General features: G+C 41.1%; 1 protein-coding gene across 1 annotated transcript in view; it reads right to left on the bottom strand.

Annotated features, from left to right (window-relative positions):
* ANKMY2 (ankyrin repeat and MYND domain containing 2) overlaps positions 1 to 21,890 on the bottom strand; it is a 53,391-nt gene that overhangs the window by 16,080 nt on the left and 15,421 nt on the right. Inside the window, exons 3-5 of the mRNA XM_073238744.1 lie at positions 11,127 to 11,265; positions 9,374 to 9,472; positions 2,040 to 2,200 (exon numbers count right to left, since the gene is read on the bottom strand). Coding sequence (XP_073094845.1) covers positions 2,040 to 2,200; positions 9,374 to 9,472; positions 11,127 to 11,265 — 399 coding nt within the window. The remainder of the gene's footprint in view (positions 1 to 2,039; positions 2,201 to 9,373; positions 9,473 to 11,126; positions 11,266 to 21,890) is intronic.

The raw sequence follows: 21,890 nt of genomic DNA, 5'->3' as shown, positions 1-21,890 counted from the left end.
GAAAGGTTTTCACATGAGTAAATCATTTATACCTATAAAAATTACACCTACAAGGTCTGATATGAAAGAAGGAACTATAATCATGAAATAAAGCCAAGCACTCTAAAAAGTATAATGTAGGCTTGCCAGTTTACAAATCTTAATAACTTATTGCCTGTATAAATATGCCCTTAATCTAATTAATCAAATATACATCTTTGGAGATAAGATATTTAGAGGTACAATAATTCTTCAGACACTTAATCCTGAGAGACTAGATTCCATGTAAACATCAAAAATTACCCCACAGACTCAATATTGCAATAATCAAGATTGCTGCAATCTCAAGGGGTGGAAATATAGATATAAAAGACAGTAAACCAGCAAAATACAGGAACTTCTCCTGATCAATCTAAACCAGAATATCCGATAATGTTCAGGCTAAAGGGAGAATGACTGGCCTTGTAACACCACACATATTCTCTACATTGAGAAATACTGTATTCCTGGGAAAAGTCCTTTCTTCCTGCCCCACCCCTGAGAGAAGAAGTGCCACAGAGGGGGAGTCGCTGCTATTTATGTGAGTTCTCTCCTAGCCAGCCTGTGCTGTGAGGAAAAGAACCACTGGTCCAGAAGAGGCTAAATATTTTCTAAAGGTTCAATTCTAAGTCCCATATATGCTCCACTAGAAATACAAACATGTGATTCATGGCTGACTTTCTTTTTTTGTCTACTTAGGACCACAGGCTTGCCTCTAGCAGTTCTTTCAGAATGTTAAGTAAAAGACTTGAGTTTTGAAAAATGAAAACAGATTACACTGTCCTTTTCTGTCATATAGGAAAGATATGATAGTTTGCCATCTCTCTGCATGGCCCATAAAATTAACTGGGTGAACAGCCACATGACAAGCATATTTATGTTAGTTTATTTGTTTCTTGAGCATCAAAGACTGTATGCAAAGGATACATTTAAAAGTGATAAGAGTATACACAATTTGAAACTTGTATCTTCAAAGGAATGTTAGTGTTCAAAAGAGGCATTTTATGAGAACTGTCCAGTTATTTTAATGGTGTTCAGTATATTCCACAGATTCTTCTTTTATAATAGACCTCTAGGGAAATCTATTTCACTACCTTGTAATAACACCTTTTGAAGGGGCAAAAAACCCTCAGTTTTTGACCCAATTTACTCTCTTATTCACTAAAGACTTCTGAATTACTATCACATCTATATATTATGGATGAAGATCTATGACAGACGTTGAAATCTGTAAAAGGATAACATCACTGCAGCACACATGGAGTTTTCTGTAACGACTCGCTGAAATTATACTCATTTGAATTGATTTAAAAAAAGCAAAAAGGCTATATGCAAAAATACGAAGAGAACAGCAGTGGGTATAATTCAGAATGGCTCTTATAGTTTCCCAGTTAAGCCCTTTGAACTTGAGGGTTGGTCTACAACATTTGAAAATCTGCACGATTTGACTAATACTTAAGAACTATATTTTTAAAGGTGTCAAACAGCTGGTTGCATCACAAAATGTGTTCATGAGTACATTTCAGAACATTTCCTGGAAGGCTAATTACTGTGGTGGATGCCGCTGGTGCCCCACCGGATCCTCTTTACCACGCCTGTGCACCAGGCCCAGCTGCCAGGAGGGTTGGTGCTACGGGCTCCGAGCTGCCACCTTCTCCAGGGGAAGCCTTCATCCATGGGAGCCACCCCAGGAGGCAGTCCTTTCCCTCTGGGGACAGGCTTCAGCCAACAACAGACTGATGGACCCAGACACCTGGCTCTTCTGCCTGGGCTCCAGGGAGCTGGAGATGAGGTGGAAGCCGGGCTTTAGCTGAACTCACCTCTGCCGGCATTTTCCTCCTGCCCTTGCCAGTCTCTCTCACTCTCTTTCAGGCTTAAACGGACAGCACTCCTTCATGGTATCGACCAGCTCTACATCTACAAAACCCGACCCAAGACAACTGTGGTCCTATACAGCCAAAGCCGTTTAAACTCCAAAGCAATGTTGAAATAAAAAGCAAATATAATAGAGAGTCCCCTACCTTGACAGGATGAAGATTTGTCGTGGTGATAATTTTATGCAGAGGGCCTGCCAACTTTGGGGCCAGTTTTGGCTCTTTGTCCAGTCCCTGGGTTTTAGTGTAATAATCCAGTCTCTCTCGAGGAAAGAAATTGTTGATTATAGTCACACAATCGTGTTGACCTTTTAATAGAAAAATAGGAAATTTGTTATTTTATTATTCAAAATAAGAGATTTTCCAATTTTTTATTCTGTTGCTCTGTGTTCTTGTGAAGTAAACATGCATTATCTTTAATTTTCAGGAAAGGAGAGTGAGAAGGAGGAGAGGTAAAATATTTAGGGAAACATTTATAAGCATGCTTTGTGAAGTGAAGACATAATCTGCTTTTAAAGACACTGAATCCACAAGACATATGACATCCATGTGGATTACAAAAAAAGTGTTCAATTTATAACTTACCCTAAATATTTTATAAAAGTTGCTTGTAATTTAAATGTTTGTTCTTGCACAATGATTGTTCTTCCCTCATCATATCTGGCTTTCTTTATAGAATAAAAATTTATTCTATATAAGGATAATTACTATTATTTTTCCTATTATTAAGCTAATCTCCTCTCCCCTGGAATTTGAGAAAAGTTTTGTGCCTCTTTGTAAAATGAATTAGGAGAAAAAGCTTTTGCTCCCGTAAGCTTGGAGTCCACATTAGGGCTTCTCACAGATTCCTGCACCACTTCTCTCAGACATTTCTAGAGGTAAAACATGGTTCCCTGAAAACAAAACCTTCCCAGGCCAAGTTGGTGGCCTGACTGTGTGTTCCTGTCGCCTCCCCATTCCCAGCTCTCTCTCCACGACCTCTCTGGGGTAAGGAAGTGTCCACTCTGGGCAAGCAGGCAGAACCTGCAAGGCACTTTTGTGGATGCAGGATCTTCTGGGATCTCCAGAGGAGAGACTTCCTCCTCCTGCCTGCCCGATTAGGGCTGAGCGACCAGCAGTGCACAGTCCTGGGGGGAGGATCCAGACACTGGGGCTCCCAGGGACTGGTCCGCCCTGGGTGGCCTGTGTGGTCCCTGCCCACTTGTGTTTGGTCTTGGGACTGTCCACTTGATCCTGTTGACAGCAGATGACTGCAGTGGGGATGCACTGTGGGCCCAGTGGACCCTGGCACTTGAGGCTGGCAGAGGGCTTAGCTTGTCTGGGAGCTCCTGAAGAACCCAAGAGAGGAAAGGCTTCCCACGTGTGTCTCAGAGGAGGGTGAAACACCCACTGGTTGGTTGGCCCTGGGTCCATAGGTTTAGAGATCATAGCACTTCCTTCCACTGTTGCATGACCCCGTGAGCGTTACCTGACTGTGAGAGGCAGAGCAAAGGAACCCAGGGGATCCAGCAAACTTGGAAGATTATGCAATGCCTCCAACAGATGGCTCCTTCAGTGGAACTGTCCTGACAGCACAACCACAGCCACAGCCAAGCTACAGCCACAACGCCAAACAAGAACACTTCAATCCAACAGACTACAGAGTGTGTAAACAGATTCCTATGTACTGCAGAAAGACTCAAATTTTTAAAAGTAATAGACAAACTGGAAGAGGTCATCCTGTCTTTTACTGGGAACTAAAATGGTAACAAAAAGATGAAGTAGATGAAGAACACATCACTGATTTGAAGGGAAGTTGTAGTAGTGATCACATTATCATTTTTTATATTAGATACTATTCTTAAGTACCAAAAAACCAGTTTCTTTTTCTCTCTTTTTTTTTAATTGTAAAACTCCATATAGATGTCTTGAGGAGATATCAACAGTAATAAATATATTAAAAATCTGAGGCACTTTGTTTAGGAAACAATCATCTCTATCTTCATAATCTTCAAGAAACGAGAAAAAACAAGTCAATCAAATTTCCTACTGCAAGTGGGATATGAACATGACAGCTTCAAAATTAACATAGATAACTGTGTGTGGGAATTGGCAACTATCTATGAAGAAAATAGATAAAATGAAGACAAATTAGACTGCTTCCTTAAAACACAATCTATACCCAGCTTCAATAAAAAGATGAGCACTCCTATTGAAAAAAAAAAGTATTCTAAAATAGCTCCTAAAAATATCAAAACAGACTTAAGCATATTTGAGGATATAGGAGTCAGAGGAAAATATGGAATTAGTTTGTAAATTTATCCTCCTCATCAGTATCCCACCTGGTATGGTCAGAAATGACTCTATTAGCAGTTGGAAATATTTGTACAAAATACTGGCTATATAACAATGACACTGTCACAGGACTAGGGGTTTCTTAAGATTATATTTTTGTGAGAAGGGTAAAACAAAATACTTTTTTTCAAAACTTACCTTTTTCGTTTGATAGTGCTTAGATTATTTTGTTATTTTATTTTAACTAATCTAATCATTTATATTACAGTGTTACATATAGTTAAAGTTTATCTTTATAAATATGTTTTTACTTAGTTTATATTTAAATTTTTATAATTGAAACTAATATTTAATTTTATTGGTTTTTAATTTATGAATTCTGAATACATACAACAAAATAAAAGAGTACTATTAATATAGAAAATAAATGCCATTGAGGCAGGGGAATAAGTGCATCATTTTGCTTCAGGGTTACTATCACTGGACTTCAGTCCTCTAAATTGACTGGGCTCACTAAGTCCTAAGCAGGATTAATGAAAACACACCCTCAAGTATACACAGCCTAGCAAAATGCTTTACTTCCAAGGATAAACTGAAATTGAAATAAGCTTCCAGAATGAGAAGTGAAAAGTTTACAAAGGAAAACAAATCAAATTCTCATTTGCAAAACGAGGATTTAGAGGAACTTCTAAATATGATAGGAAAGAACAGTGATACAAGAATCATGAAACTAGCCAAGACATAACTCACATTTCCAAAAGAAAGGTAGTCTCAGGTTATGATGAGTTTCAAACAATATCCAATCTACATACCATCTGAGAAGGTCCTGTAACCAAAATCTGAATGAGGTCAGAGATCTCAAAAAGGAGCAAAGAGAAGAGAGAGTGGACAACAGGCCTTGGCAGCAGAGATAGTTCATGTGAATGGACGGGAACAGCACAGTTGTGAAGTTATGCTGTGGCGTGTGAGGAGTACTGAGCAAGAAGTACCGCACCATAAATGACACCCTAATAACATTAGTATGAAAAACACTGGTCTCTCAGCAAAGTTCACAGCTAGTGGAAGCGGTGAAGGAGGAAACGTGGGCCACGGAACCCAGCAAGGCAAAAACGGACAATCTGGAGAAGTAAATAGCTGCAAGGATTTCATCTTAAAAGGGTTGCTAAATGGACAAATACAGCACCCGGCGGGGTGAAGCACAGGATATAGTTTTGTTCTTGTTTTTAGACATACTGAGAAATACGGATTTAACCGGGAGTGGCATGAACAGGCAAGTAAGCACTAGTGGAAGGAGAGACATTCTTGCCTTCCAAGTTAATAGAAGGAGAAGTAAAGGTCCTCTAACAGGACCAGGCCAGTCACAGTAAGGAAGCACATACATGCAGATGCTCACACACACACACACGCAAAAACAGCCCCCAAGGAAAATGACATTAACAAGTGAGGCAGAAGAGGAAGGCACTCAAGTTTATCAGCAATTATACTAAATATGCATAAGCAGAATATCTGTTAGAAGAGAGAGAGATATGAGTTGTAAAACAGAACCTACCTTTGTTTATAAACATAGGTGTTGGAATAGTTACACTACTACAATGAAATTATAAAGATTGAAAATAAAGGATGGAAAGAGAGATTACTGACCAATGTGAAAAACAAACAAGGAACTGGGAATGGCTATAATATCACAAAAAAGTAGATCTGAAAAATTAACCAAGACAAAGAGTGGCATTATGCAATGATAAAACCAATAGCAATATCATAATTAAAAGTGAATAGCTAAAAATATTTCCATTAGAAACAGAAAAAAGACATGCCAGTTATAGCTACTATTATTCTTTGAATCCTGAAACTAACTCAAATGGAAAATAAAATGAAATTGAATATCTATAAAACCCAGGAGACTAATAAAATGACAAGAAAGAAACAGAAATCAATAGCTTTTTCTTTATTACCCATAACCAGCTAGAAATGACAGTGTGAGGAGTAGTAGTACAAACTCTCCTTACAATAGGGGCAATAACTACAAATTACTCAGAAAAATTTTAAAATAAGGTAGCTTTACTTAAATAGATTCTAAAAGAAAGGACTGATGTGGAATAATCTAATAAATATCAAAGAACCAAAAACAAGTTAAAAAAAAAACAATGTAAAAGCATGCTATGTGATTGGATGGGAAGTCTTAGCAATATACAGATATCAATTCTCTGCAGATAACAATATAACCATCTAATGAATATCCAACAAGAACTGGAAAGGACTTGGGTAAGAGGGGTTGCATTTAAAGAAGAATAACTGGGAGGACTCTTATTTTACTTTAAAGTCAATGTGATCAAAACAATATGGTATTATAGAAAATGACCAAAAAAATCTGTGGCAGAGTCCTAGATCCAGAAATAGATGCCAGTATATCAGAGTATTGCACTTAACACAAAGTGGTATTTCATTTTCAAGTGGGAAAATGTTGTGCAGTTTAATAAATGGTTAATAAACGTAATAAATAACATTACTATTAACTATATGTCTAGGGGGACATGAACTGTAAAAAAACTAATTTTAGAAGTACAATAAAAAAGAAATTTTAAAAATATGTGAAGGACATTTAGGAAAACATTTACTTAACCCATGGTCAAGAAGACCTCTCTTAGCAGGACAAGAAACACAGAAGCTATAAAAGAAAAAAACTACAATTACTTTCAAGTATATTTTCTATGGCAAATCCCAGAAAGTCAAAAGAAATATAAGGCTGATGGTAAAATACTTGAAACACATTTGACAGGCAAAGGGTTAGCAGCCATAATACACTTAAAGCTTCTCAAAACAATACGAAAGACAACCCAACGGTCAAATGAGTTAACAGATACAAGCAGATGCCCAGAAGGAAAATACAAATGCCCTACAACAGAAAGAGTTTAATTTCATTAATAGCAAGGGTAAAGTAAATTCATGATACACCATCTTTGGCAAAAATGAAAGAGTGAAAACACCCAGTTCTGTTGAGGATATTAATGGGAATGTGAATTGTCATGCCTTTTTGGAAAGCAATCTAGACTCACACTAAAATTTAAATATATAATCCCCTCTTAGCCATTTTACTTCTGGGAATATGATTTTAAAGCACTACCATGTAAAAATATAAGATCCAGGGCCATTATTACATTATTGGTAGTGAAGTGATTTTTAAAAAATTGATAGATTGTAAAATTTATCAATTAGGGAGAGCTAACTGGACTATGGTACATCTACATCAAGGAATATTAGGCTACAGAAATAATGAAATTGATATATACCTACTGAGATGGGAGGGACTTCCGTAGCATGCTGGTAACTGAAGAAAACAGGTAAAAAGAATCTAATATGTATGATCAGTTTTTTAAAAGACTATAAGAATCTTGCAGGTGTGTGCACATAGGTATATATATATATATACTGTTCTGCTTGAGGAAAATAAGAGGGGAGGATTAATTTTTTAAAAAACTAATGAAAAACAGAATATCAACTAAAAGGGAGTAATTACCCATCTATGAAATCATTCTAAATACATTAAAATGGAATGAAAACATTATTCTTGTTTTAGAATGGGATTGTGGACAATTTCTACCTTAGATTTTTCTTAATATAGTAGGGTTAAGAAAAAGGAAAGAGCATTGTATTAATAGTTGAAAGAATAGGCTCCTCTACTTCCAGCCCCATGATCTGGCCAAAGTTACCTAACCTCTATCTGAGCTCTATTTTGTTACACCAGGGACATAATGAAAACTTGTAGAGTTAAACAGAACTTCACATTTAATTCATCAGCTTTATGGTGCAGATCAGAAAACCGAGGCCCATGGGGGTGAAGGGATTTGCCTGTGCGCTGGTAACTAACTAGCAGCAGACACAAACTAAAATACAACTCTCAAGATTCCTACTTCAGGGTTAGTTCCCTGCTATACACCCTCAAAACTAGCTTAGAGGTGAATTGGGGGCAACCAGGGAAAACCTTAACTGTGGGAGATAAATATTTCTCTGAAGTTTCCCTAGCAAGGTCACACCTTTCTCAGTCCTCTTGAAACTGAACTAAAATAAGGGTTTTGCTCTCAGAGAGCTGTCATAAAGTGACTCAGTGACTGAACAGTACCTACTATTAGATTTAAGATAATTTAATGTAATTTAACAAAACATATATAGTTATTTTTCCTGATATTGGAATAATTCCCACTATCACTCTAAATGTAATTTCTCTTAAAATCCCATTAGAATAGGATAGATGATCCCTCTCTTTGACATATTTTTATGCAACCCTTAAGTTGTTCCATGGATTATATTTTCACAATGCCTATCATTGCTATCAGCCTCTAAGTGCCATGAACGCAAGAACAGCCTCTGTATTGTCCACACTGTAACCAAAGCTCCTAGAGTGATGCTTGGTATAAAGACTGTGCAAGGAATTATTAGTCCTAGCAAGGCCACTTACCGTACTTCCAATGAATCAGACCTTTGTATCTTTACTATTCTATCAAAGGACTCTTCTAATTGCCAATTCAGTGAGGCCAAAATACCAATTATCAAATATTCACTCCCACTGTCTTTTAAATTCCCTACATTAAGTCCAGTAACAGGTTTAACATACCAAGAAATATTGGGCATATATAAGAAATGGTTTGGGTTGATGAGAATGATAACAAAGCAGCAGACTCTTATTATTAATGCTCCTTTCTATGAAATAATTGCCTTATTGCTTTTATTAACAACAGTAACTGATGGCATTTATTTAGTGCTATATATGAAGCTCCTTAAGTCTATCATCTTATTTAATCCTTTCAATACCAAGTACCTATATCACCATGAGGAAACTTAAGGTCAGAATAATTAGGTAACCTGCTTTTGGGTGGCACAGCCAAAATTTCAACCCAGTATTGTTAACTCCAAATATTAGGTTAAGCTACTTGCCTTAGAGAAAGAAAAAAACATAGTCTTAAGTATTTGACTGCAACTAAAATGGCCTCAACCATTCTTTGTATCTCACAAAGCATAAATTCAAAGTAACTTATTTTCTTCAAAGTGTCACTGGGTATTTCATTAAGTTAGACAAAACCTAGTAACTGTAAACATTTTGTCTTTTTAAAAATAAACATGATGGTATTTGTACTCTGAGAAGCAAAGTGGCTATTTTTTCTGTGTAGGAAATATTAGGTGCAACCTAACATAAAATTGCCATAAAAACTTACCAACAAAGGCTGCCATCTGAGCTGCTGTTCTTCCTACAGAGTTAATAACATCTGTCTCAGCACCAGCTTCCAACATTACCCATGTGATGTCTTTATTACCTAGGGTTAAAAGGAAACATTTGTTAATATTAAGGAATGCACAATTCAAACACCCCCTTCTAAATTATCTGTGCCTTTTTTTTTTTTTTGCCCACTTAAGTTTTAGGTTTCCATCTTGATGCTTTTATCTTTTGTAAAATATAAATCATAACTACAGTAAGGAGTAAAATGCTACAAGAACCTACATAGAAATTAACCTTATTTTCTGGAAAACATACCCACCAATACAAACTGGTATGGAATTGAGTATCACCTTTTATTTTTTTGAACAAAACAAAATACATTTTTCTAAGGATAATGCTGAGTATAAAGTCAAAACTAATGAAAAAAATCAAAATAAAGCTGAAGAGAGAAAATTAATGGAAGTCTCTACTTAATATCTACTAACCCATCCCATTCCTCACTGATAGGCCCTGAAATAACTACTAACAGTTGGGGGTCTATCTTTCTATACTTTTTTCTCTCTAAATATCCATTTGCATTTATTCTTTTTGCATTCTATCACTAATAGAATCAAACAAATTTTGCTTTTTTATAAACTATACTCAGTGAACAGCATTTTCCATTACTTTTTGCAAGTTTGAACTTCGATTTCCTTAGGAATGGTTCCTGGAAAACATTGCTGGATCAGAGGTTATGCATATTTTAAATGCATCAAGCAAAGCTGCCTTCCAGGAAGGTTACTTTGATATTCATACCCCCAAAAAGTGCAGTTCCCATGGCAATGCTGGGACCTCTGCCAATACAGTAAGTGCAAAATAATAATTTATTATTTTAATTTGTATTTCTTTGGTAATTGGTGAAGGTGTTATATGTTTATTCACCACCTGTCTTTCTTTTATTCTCTCTTCAGTTTTCTATCCAATTTTCTATGGCACTATTTGTCATTTTTAATTTACTTATAAGAATTTTTCACATGCAATGAAATGACCCTTTACAACACGTAAAAAATATTTTCCTTAGCTTTTAATTTGTATTTTAACTCTATATTAGTATACTAAATATTAAAATTGTATGTAAGCAAATTGGTTAATGTTGTCTTTTTTGAATTCAATATTTATATCATGCTTAGAAATGTTCTTGTTCCAGGATTACATAGAGATTACTACTTTTGAAGTATGAGATTATATTACATCTTCATTTTCTTAAAAACTGCAACAATTACAGTAACTCCACTAAATTTTAGATAAAATTTTCCCAATTGCCTTTATTCAGCAAATCATAAGCGACATGAATCAGAGTAAGTTTCCAAATAGATCATCATATATAGTACATAAATGACAGTGCAGCAGACAGCTCTATCAGAGCAGGTGTTTTCTCAAGAGAAAAACCAAGAAGTTTCCATACTACTTCAAAAAGCAAAGACAGAACATCAAAGGAGCTAACTTCAAAGAATAATAGATCCAGCTCACTACATAGAAAATATTATCAATACAAAGATTCAACTTATTTAAATATCTAAGAAGATCACCAAATTAACCATATAATGTATGTTCTACAACTTTTCAAAAACGACTTCCCACTATTCTTTTCCATAAATATTGAACTTAAAGTTACTATAATGAATACATTCAATTAAAAATATATATGTACTTATATCAAGTACGTATAGGTCACTAATATTAATATATTAGAATAAATGCTAAAACTTCACCAGAAAGCGCAGCAAACATGAGAGCTGTGTATCCATGTTCATGTTGATGACAATTTACATCAGCTCCGTGTCTCAAAAGTAATTTGCACATTTCAAGTTTTCCTTTAAAAGCAGCATGCATTAGAGGAGTCATTCCATTCTTTAATAGAAAGGAAAAATGTATTAATTTACTTATCTTTTCCTCTACCCATGAGAAATTTCTTCAATTAAATTAAAAGCATATGAGAAACATGAATTAATCAATTCATCTTTATTATCTGTAAAGTATTTTTATATTGACTTTCCCACTTGGACCTTCCATAAACTGCTGAGGAAAAATGAGGGTTAATCACTGTGGGTAAAACTGAAACATTTCCAGGTTTTCTCCCCTGGCTTTGGTGCATCTGCTTATCAACAGGCGTTCAGAGGTGTAAACAAGTAGGCTTTAGTGCATTTGCATCTTTCCTGGGGGGTGGTGAATTTCATCTCCATATCAGTGGGTAATTACCTGGGCAACAGAGGGCTTATCTGTACCTGAGAAGTGAGAGGGAGGGCTGCGGTTGTAGCTGCTTGAGCAGGAGAGAGAGATGGGCCGGACTGCAGTCAATAAACGGGTTTTAAACTTTATTTCTCCCTTTGACTGATTTTGGTTTTTAGGGGTATTTTGCCCCAGGATTTCCCTTCCCTGGACTTACAATTGGCGTAGTTGGCAGGATTCCTGTGAACCCGAAACCTGTCATAATGGGTGCAACCTTTGGGAGGGCCATCCTTAGAAATGATGGGGAGAAGTGGCGCTCGCGCTGAGAGACATGTGTCTACACCCGTGTGGTCGTGGAGGCTCCACCACCACTGCTGGCCATGCTGACCCCGGCCCGTGGCCTGAGCCTAAGGCTACTGCTGCTGCCGCTGCTGCTGCTCTTGCTGCCGGCCGGAGCCTGGCCACAACCATGGAAAGGAGCAGAGGTTTGGGTCACCTTGACAGAGAAGCAACTGGCTGCTGTGTACCATGCCTTGCTGGCTACAGAGCCCACTGCCGGAACAGCTCCGACCAAGGTAATAACCTCCTATCCCATTGCAGGGTGGGTGCAAGACTGGACCCAAAGGCCATGGAATGGTGTGGCATAGACACCTCAAAAGACAATGTGGGCCCATCAGTGTGGCTTGTCTTTCACCTTTGAAGAAGTCAGCCGAGCCCGGAAGGAGTGCCCTGCATGTTGTGCAGATCAGCAAACCACCAAAGAGGAGCCTAGAGCATCTCTCTGCAGCCTATGGTCGGTCGCTGGTTACTGAGAGCGATCGAGGTACCCACTTTATTTGACATGTGTTACAAGGATGGGTGCAGCAGTTAGGAGTAAAATGGACATGGCCCTGGACATTTCAACACATGGATTGGTGATGGCTGGCTCTTCTGGCACCTTGGGGAAAAAGGCCTGGAAGCAGGCCTTCTATGTATTCCTGTAATAACAGCAAGTTGGCCCCCGACAACTACGGTTATTTGCTTCTACACTCTTTGTGTCCTGGATACGCCCCTGGCTGCAGCTGCCCTGTGATGGCTGGAATGGACGAGCTTTGGCCTTAATCTGCATGGGACTTTGAACCTAGCTGAATCCTCTGACTTGAGAATTATGATTGTGTTGCTGTTGTCAAGAAAATAATGTTTAAAGAGAGGCGTGACTTTGCTTAATGTTTGGTAAAAGTTTTGTGAGCAATCTAGCATGATTGTTAGGAATGAGTAAACAAGTGTAAAAACGTATTTTTGTGCTTAGTGAGAGATTGTGCTGTAAAGTGACCTAGCTGAATCCTCTGGCTTGAGAATTATAATTGTGTTGCTGTTGTCAAGAAAATAATGTTTAAAGAGAGGCTTGACTTTGCCTAATGTTTGGTAAAAGTTTTGTGAGCAATCTAGCATGATTGTTAGGAATGAGTGAACAAGTGTAGAAACGTATTTTGTGCTTAGTGAGAGATTGTGCTATAAAGTACATGTACTTAATCTGCATAGGCTGAATCTTCTGGCTTGAGGATTATCAAGGTTTTATTGCTGTTGCTATTGCATGTTACTAGATTTGTCGAAGAGGGGGATCGAGTAAATTGTAAGGCAAGATTTCTGGAGGGGTGGATTGTGGGTAAAATTGAAACATTTCCAGAATTTGCCTGGCTTTGGGCATCTGCATATCAACAGGGGATCAGAGGTGTAAATAAGTAGGCTTTAGTGCATTTGCATCTTTCCTCAGGGGTGGAGAAGTTCATCTCCATATCAATGGGTAATTACCTGGGCAACAGAGGGCTTATCTGTACCTGAGAGATGAGGGGGAGGGCTGGTGTTGTGGCTGCTTGAGCAGGAGAGATGGGCTGGACTGCAGTTTGTGAGCAATAAACAGGTTTTAAACTTTATTTCTCCTTTTGACTGATTTTGGTTTTTAGGGGTATTTTGCCCCAGGATTTCCTTTCCCTGGACATACAATCACCTTTTTATTTTTTATTTTTTTTACAGATTAGCAAACAGATACAGAGAAGATTTATTCAACCTCACATAACTAGTACAATGGCCAGGGCAGAAACTAGAACCCAGATCAGCAAGGCTCTCATCTCCCCCACATGTACTTAGTTTCTGGGGAAACAATGAACCAAGAGATACACATTCATTAAAGAAAAAAATCTAATGAAAAACCTCAAAAGAAATGGAATGCCTGTCAAGGAGAAAGTTGAATAAAGTTCACCTTTACTGACTGAATTCCTATTGAAAAGTTATTTACTGAATTCCTCTGTATCTGTTGTGCCCAAAGTTGCGAATCCCAGAAGACCACCAAAGAGCCAACACTGATGCAAAAGCAAAGAGCCTTTATTTGAGCTAGCTTGAGCTCAATCTCTCATCTACACCAATGCAGTGGCAAGATGCCAGAGAAAGAGAGCGCGTTTTCCCCAGAACAAAGGTTTTATGGGTTTCCAGGGCAGTTTGGGGGGTGATGGCCGTGGCCCTGGCTGATTGGCTGGGCCTGGGGGTAGTTGGGGGGTGATGAGTCATGGCTTTGGTCAATTAGAAGAGTCTGGGGTTGGTGGGTGTATTTCTTTCTGACTGGAGGTGAGAGAGACCAAGCTCCAATTGGGTGAAATAGGATCTGGGTCCCAATTGGCTGAGGTAGGATCCAGGTCTCAATTGGCTAAAATAGAATCTGGGAGCTTGCCCTTTCATTCCCCCCTTTCTCTGGATCCTAAGGGACCCAATTATGGGTCTAATAAGGTTTTGCAGTTGTAAGGAGATAAAGGCTGATACTGTTGTCTTAGCACCATTAGCTGGACTGTATTAACTCTATTTTTAATAAGTTATCAGGTAAGCAGGAGTAACAAGATTACTAGGGGCTTGTATTGAGCAAGGAGGACTGTCAGTTGGATGGCCCCCATGTGGTCTCTGACAATCTGGACCAGCCTGTTGATACAGGGCTTAAGGGTTAGTAAAAGGAGTAGGATGGCAAGGGGTCCTTGATTAAAGATAATCTCCTGCCTTGATTTCTCTCTGGGACACTGGTGCCTTGGTCCAGGCACACATTAAGAGACTGTATGCCCAGCCTCTAAGGTGGGCTGAGATATTGTATATTTGCTAAAGAATCCTGCCTTTTACTATGCCATCTACAGCTGGGTCTGCATGCTAAGTCAGTTGCTCAGCTTGCAAAATTACATAGATCAGAAGGAGGAAAGACAGCACATAGGCCTGGGCTTTTTAGTATGCTAAAGTGAATCCTATACATGATTACAAATGATTAGCATAATAAAACATGTGCTACTCTTCTTTATCTGGGGAACATTAACTGATCTCACTGAAGAATGATTCTAGAGCTTAATGTTCAACATAGTTTTAGTAGGAGGGGGGTTTCCAGCATGTAGTTACATTGCTCTGATTGCAAATATCCTGCCTTGCTTTCTTCAGAGGCTCTCACTTTATTCTGTCTAAGCCTATGGTCCCTGTCTCATTTTCCCCTCTACAGATAGAGACTCTAGCTGCTGCTAGGGAAAAGGGGCGATGGCCGCTCTGGTTGCTTCATGCTGAGAAGGGGGCGCAGTAAAGGGTGCAGCTAGGTCTCCATCACTGGTCAGTTGAGAGGGCCTCAGAAGGTTGGCGCTTCTATTCTGGGTTTCATTTCTATTACTATTTGCAGTTTTGTGGCTTCTAGGCAAGATAAAACAAATTGTGTTATTAGGTTATGTAGCAACATCTGGAGTTGGATTTTCCATTCTGGAAGGACAAACTTGATGAGATTAAGAATGCATGGTTGAATATGAGAACTAGAAATAGTAAAATTTTAATTGCAATGACAGGAGAAAACTAAAACATAGTTAGATATTTTGAAGAAGCTGGAATTCTGGATCTAGTTTATGTCCCAATGACTAGTATTAGGATTTAGTATGGATAAGGCTGTTATTGAAACAATACTTTCTCTAAAATCACCCTCATTTTTATTAGAAGTAACAGGTTAAGAAAATAATTAACAGCTGGCTTGATTATTTGCATAAGTGCAGCAAGAAGAGCAATTGATTACACAGGCTCTTTTAAATATGCTTTGCTGGAACTTTTTGTAAGGAATTTCAGATTGAATTTTAAGGGCTTCTTGAGGCCAGAAAGCCAAGCCAGACTTGCCATGAACTTGTGCCTTCAGTACCTGTAGATTTGGGTGAATTCTTCTCTTCTTGAGGTTCCAGCACCTGCCAGGAAGTGACCTTCCTTACTCACCTGGTAAGGATGCTGGGAACTCTGTAAGCAAGTACCAGGCCAGTTCTTCTAAGGGGCTTTGTTGGCTTTATAAAGTCAATCTTAGTTCCTTAAAGTTCTTCATATCTGAGTTTATGCACATGTCTCTCAGGTATGACATTCCAGTCAAAGCCTTGGTAGTATAATCAGTGTTTTTAATTAGTCTTCTTACAAGGAAAGCAGATTCTTATTGAACTTGTGCAAATAAACATACTGCCATGGAATATACAAATAGTCACTGAAAGTTTTTAAATTCTGGAGGATCAGGTAGAGAGAAAGATAAATGTTTCAATTCTGCTTACAAAGATAGTCATTTACTGAACTGTTGTCATCTTAAGAGAACAAGCTTAAAACACTTTATCAGCAACATTTGAAACAAAAAGACACAACATCATTTTCTTTAGTTTATGTAATCTTATGTAACTAATACCTGTTCTGCTGAAATCTAGTTCTTTACTAGTTTAGGAATAATAAAACAGTGACTATAAATGACAAAAGACTTACAAATGACAATGGTTAAAGACTTGATGAGAACTTACTATAAGAGTTGATATAAGAAAATTTAGATATTTCTGTAACACAAAACATTCAGTAACAAAGTTTAGCATCATTCTCTTTGACAGTGCTTTCCTGGTAAATATATATATATATATATATATCAGATAAATAAGCCAAATTAGTCAAATACTTTCTCCAATGAGAAAAAATTCCTCTGATATGTTCCAGGGGATCTCTGGAACATATCAGAGTTAACTAGAGGTAAAAGTGAAGGGCCCCCACCAGTAAGATGGCGAACTTCTGGCTTCTCTTCGGGGGTCCTCAGTTCCCGTCGGCGCCACCTGAAGCCCAATCACCTCTCGCCCCCCTCCCAATCCCAGCACCTAGCCAATAGCCACTAGCCCCGTAGAAGTAACACCACAATCACCCCATGCCCCTTCCTATATAACCCAGCACCATTCCCTAATAAAGCGGAATTCTCTGGTGAATTGCTGCTGTGTGTCGCTCCTTTCTTTTCATTGGTGCCGAAACCTAGGAGATGGGACACCCCAACTGGGCCCCATCTTCCCCCCGACACCAGCAGCAGCTTGCCCTCGTCCTCTTTTTCCGGCGCTGGCTCATCACACTCACCACTCCTCTCTGGCCTTTAGGTAAGTTTTCCCCCGGAGTGGGCCACTCTTCCCCGAGCTATCACAGTGTCATTGACTGTGATTGTCTGGCAAGGCTCTGACGCTCGGAGACGAGGAGGGAACTCTCCCCGCCTCAAGCCTTCACGGCTGCAGCAGACCCTCAGGCCCCCCTCCAACAGCCATAAATTGCCGCCTCTGGCCTTCACAGCTGCTGCAGACCCTCAGGCCCCCCTCCAACAGCCATAAATCACCGCCTCAGGCCTTCACGGCTGCAGCAGACCCTCAGGCCCCCCTCCAACAGACATAAACCCCGCCTCAGGCCTTCACAGCTGCGACAGGCCCTCAGGCCCCTCCTCCAACAGCTATAAACGAGGTGACTCATTTGTGGATGATAACGCTCCCTTTTCCCCCTTCGTCCTTACGTTCTGTCTGCCGAAATCCGTTCCGTCCGCCGAAAATTCCTAGCACTAGGTACCTCGTGACTCCGGCACTCTGCCTTCTTAGGGAAGTCTGGGTGACGACCCACACTTCCTAAGAAATTCTGACTCGTATACGAGTTTCTGCAGACCACCAAGGATCATCGGGGACACCCTTTGTCTCTTTGCCGTCTGCCTCTGGTCCGAGGATTTCCGTTTGTCTTCCCCTGTTTGTCTCCTTCTCTGTCCTTTAACCATGGGAGCCTCCTCATCCCTCCCTGAAAGTTCACCTCTTGAATGCCTGCTTAAGCATCTGGCTACCCTATCCCTGACACCTGATATAAAACCAAAACTTCTCCGTAAATACTGCTCCCAAGATTGGCCGACATACCCCCTAGACAATAACAACCAATGGCCCGCAGGGGAACTCTTGATCCTAACATCACTCGCGATCTCTTTAACTACTGCCAGCACCTGAAAAAATGGAAGGAGATTCCCTATATCAAAGCTTTCCACCTCCTCCTCCTCCCACCACCCCCAAGTTTCCCTAGCCTGCAAGCCACCGCCCCAGCAGAAGCCTCCCGTTCACTCCCTTCCCCTTCTTCTCCTACAACAGCCTTTCTCCCTTCCTCCCCCACCATCTCCTCCCCCATCTCACCTCCTCCACCTTCATCCCCCACGGATTTAGCCTGAGCCTTTCAGCCCCCCTTTAACTACGTCCCAGGGGCCTCCTCCGTCTTTGCCCTCATCACCTGTTTCTCCCCTGTTAGAGACCGCCTTTGTCTTCTCACATGTTTGTAGAGAGAATGAGAAAGCACCTTCCCCGAACGCAGCATGAAAAAGCACAAGCTTGAGAACAACTGGTGCAGTCCTTGAACGTTATCTGTCCACAAAAACATATCTTGTCCTTGAAGATGAGCCAAGACTCCTCACTCTGAAAATAGAGAGACCTTGAAGATGTGTAAAAACACTGCCCCTGCTTCTAGCTATGCCCTTCCCCTACTTGCCGATGTGGCAGGAATGGAAAACAAAGAACATTCTGTTTATGCATTCCATAAGCAACTAACAGGAGCCCTGCTGTAGCTCAGTTAGTAGAGCATGGGACTCTTAACCTCAGAGTTGTGAGTTTAAGCCCAACTGGAGCGGCAGAGGCAAGCAGCTGGGCTGCTGGCTGGCGACATGTGGGAGCGTCAGCCCTCCCAGTTCTTTCTATCTTTCTTTATTTTCTTCGCCCTCCTTCCGCACCTCAAGACCTGCTCGACTAGGCGCAGCTGGACCGCATCACTCCCCCACAGACTGAGCCAGAACCCTTCAGTCCCTCTCAGACTCAGTCCTGAAGGCCTCCCAAAATTATCCCCCCCTCTGGGGCGTAGCTTAGACAGACTCACTCAAGCCCTATTACAGTATACCAGCCTAGACCCAGAAACGCCTGACAGAAGACATGTCCTTATGACATACTTCCTAGCTCAAAGCTACACTGACATTAGAGCTAAACTCAAAAAGTTAGAACAGGGCCCCGCTACCCCACAGACTGAGATCCTAACAGTGGCCTTTAAAGTCTTCCATAACCGGGAGGAGGAGAGAGAACGCCGTAAACAAAAGGCTGATTAGGCCAATTTCCAAATGTTGGCCCAGCTGATAAAACCACAACCTGGGCGCTCTTCTACAAACAAGCGCCCCCCAGGAGCTTGTTTCAAGTGCGGACAAGAACAACATTCATCAAGGGCGTGCCCCTCCCCCAGATCTCCTACCACCCCATGCCCCAGATGCCACAAAAAGGGCCACTGGGGGTCTGATTGCCCAGCCACCCAAAGGGGAGGCTGGACGAACAACCCCCATCCTAAGCCCACCGTAGTGGGGCTGGCAGAAGAAGACTGATGGGGCCCAGGGGTTTCTCGCCCGACCATTTCCATCACCAAACAGGAGCCCAGGGTTACTTTAATAGTAGACAGTCGCCCCATCTCCTTCCTCCTATATACAGGAGCCACCTTCTCAGTCTTGCGAGAATACCGGGGCCCTACCAAGCCTGCTATTACTCCTATAGTCGGGGTAGGAGGTAAACAGATTTCCCCATTAACCCACCCCCCTTTTATGCACAATCTTAGACAATCCCATACCTTTCTCCCACTCCTTCCTGGTTATGCCCCAGTGTCCCATCCCTCTACTAGGACGGGACATCCTTTCTCTCCTTGTTTCCATAACTATATCCACTCCCACAGCCCCCAGTACTCCCTTTCTGATGGTCCTTATAGCTGATGACCCCCCTCTACCCAATGAAAGCTCTGGTTCCGCCCTCATACACCCTGTAAATCCCAAAGTTTGGGACATCTCAAGCCCCTCCATGGCTCTATGTCCTCCTGCCTCTATCAAATTACATGACCTCTCTGAGTATATCTGTCAGGCCCAATACCACTTCAGCCCTCATAGGCCTCCAACCCATCATCCAAGATCTCTTACACAAACATTACCTCAGACCCACTCACTCCCCATTTAATACTCCCATATTAGCTGTTAAAAAAACCAATGGATCTTTCCGCCTTGTCCAAGACCTTCACCTCATCAACATAGCCATTGTCCCTATCCATCCCTTAGTTCCAAATCCATACAGCCTTTTATCACAGATCCCTGCCTCGGCATCCCACTTCTCAGTCCTAGATCTCAAGGACCCATTTTTCTATCCCTCTAGACCCCTCCTCCCAAGATTTTTTCATCTTCACCTGGACGGACCCATACACAAGACATTCTGAACAACTCACTTGGATAGTTTTGCCACAAGGATTCCAAGATAGTCCCCATATTTTTAGACAGGTCCTAGCTCAGGACCTCAAACAGTTTAATCATGATCATTCCAAGTCCACCTTATTACAATACGTGGACGATCTTCTACTCTGCAGTCCCTTGTGAGAACAGTCTCAACTTGACACTGCCTCCCTACTTAACCTTCTAGCTTCCAGAGGTTACCGGGTATCCCCTGTCAAAACTCAAATCTCTTCCCCTTCTGTCACTTACCTCAGATTCCTCCTATCTCAACAAAGAAAGTCCATTACCTTAGACAGAAAACGGCTCCTCTCTGACCTGCCCGTTCCCAAAACCAAGACAGAAATCCTTTCCTTTCTAAGCCTGGCTGAGTATTTTACAGCGTGGATCCCTAACCTCTCCCTGTTAGCAAGACCCCTATACGACCTCAGCAAGAGCTCCCCTGAAGAACCATTATCCTCCTCACCCCGACACTCCTTCATTAAGCTCCATCGAGCCCTTGTAGAAGCTCCAGCTCTCCATCTTCCTGATTTGTCGAAGCCCTTCTTATTATACATTCATGAGAGGTCCAGTCAAGCTCTAGGAGTCCTAGGCCAATATTATGGCCCATCCTTTGCCCCAGTAGCTTATCTCTCCAAGCAATTAGACCCCACAGTTCAGAGATGGGCCCCCTGCCTACGGGCATTAGCTGCTGGACAGCTCTTGCAGAAAGAAGCTCATAAACTGATATTCAGGGCGCCCCTTACCATTCTGTCCCCACATCACCTAAAAGATCTCTTAACCTACAAAAGTTTACGGACTCTCCCTCCCTCCAGACTCCTGACCTTACTGTCCTCTTTCCTCCAAAATCCCGTTCACCCCTTTGCCATCCATACCCGAATCATGACTTTTCCCTCCTTTACTGCTCTCTTGCTTTTTTTCCTCATTTCTATTGTCTTCCCTGCCACCCCAGCCTCCTTTGTGTGGTGATTCAAAGTCAGACAGACTTACACACAGCATCAAACAAAAATTACTGCCCTCATTGCCACATCAGACTGCCCTCTGGAAGGCTGCTTTAAGCCTTTATACGTCCACTTTCCTCCCTCCCCCGAAGTGTTCACTAGCAGCTACCCTTATTCTCCCTACCTCTGCTTCCTCTATGACCAAAAACAAGCCTATTGCAGGCGATGGCCAGACACCTACGGGAGATGTCCCTACTGGTCTTGCGCCATTCACTACATGAGTAACTTCCAGTACCCACAGTATTACTCCTCCAACCGTTTCATGAAATATCCCAACGGCTCATTCTCCTTATCAATCCCAGATCCCTGGGACTCTCGATGGGCCGCCGGAGTCACAGCCTCAGTTTACTATGGGGGGTCCTCAACCCCCCATGGTACCCTTCATATCTCTCGAGAGTATGTTCCCTCTCACTCCCAGATCTCTCAAGTTGCATCAGATATCGAACATTCCGAAAAAGTCATTATCCAAACTCTTGACGGCGCCTCTTCATCTTCTTATTCCTCCTACTCTTAGTTCCAGCTCATTCAAGATACCACCATCTTTCTCAACCACACCCTCAACACCGCCAATTGTTTCTTGTGTGCATCACTACAGCGCCCACTGCTGGCCGCCGTGCCCCTTAATATTTCCAACTACTTCCATGCAGGACAATCCCTCCACCCCCTGGCAGACATACCCCTATGGGAACCAGAATACGCAGATAATCTCACCATCCACCACTGTGTAGGCCCAACTCCACCCC

The sequence above is a fragment of the Manis javanica genome, chromosome 6 (assembly GCF_040802235.1).
Source record: "Manis javanica isolate MJ-LG chromosome 6, MJ_LKY, whole genome shotgun sequence".
Taxonomy (NCBI): domain Eukaryota; kingdom Metazoa; phylum Chordata; class Mammalia; order Pholidota; family Manidae; genus Manis; species Manis javanica.
Note: the sequence above shows the minus strand (reverse complement) of the source record. Positions and strands in the feature narration are given on the sequence as shown.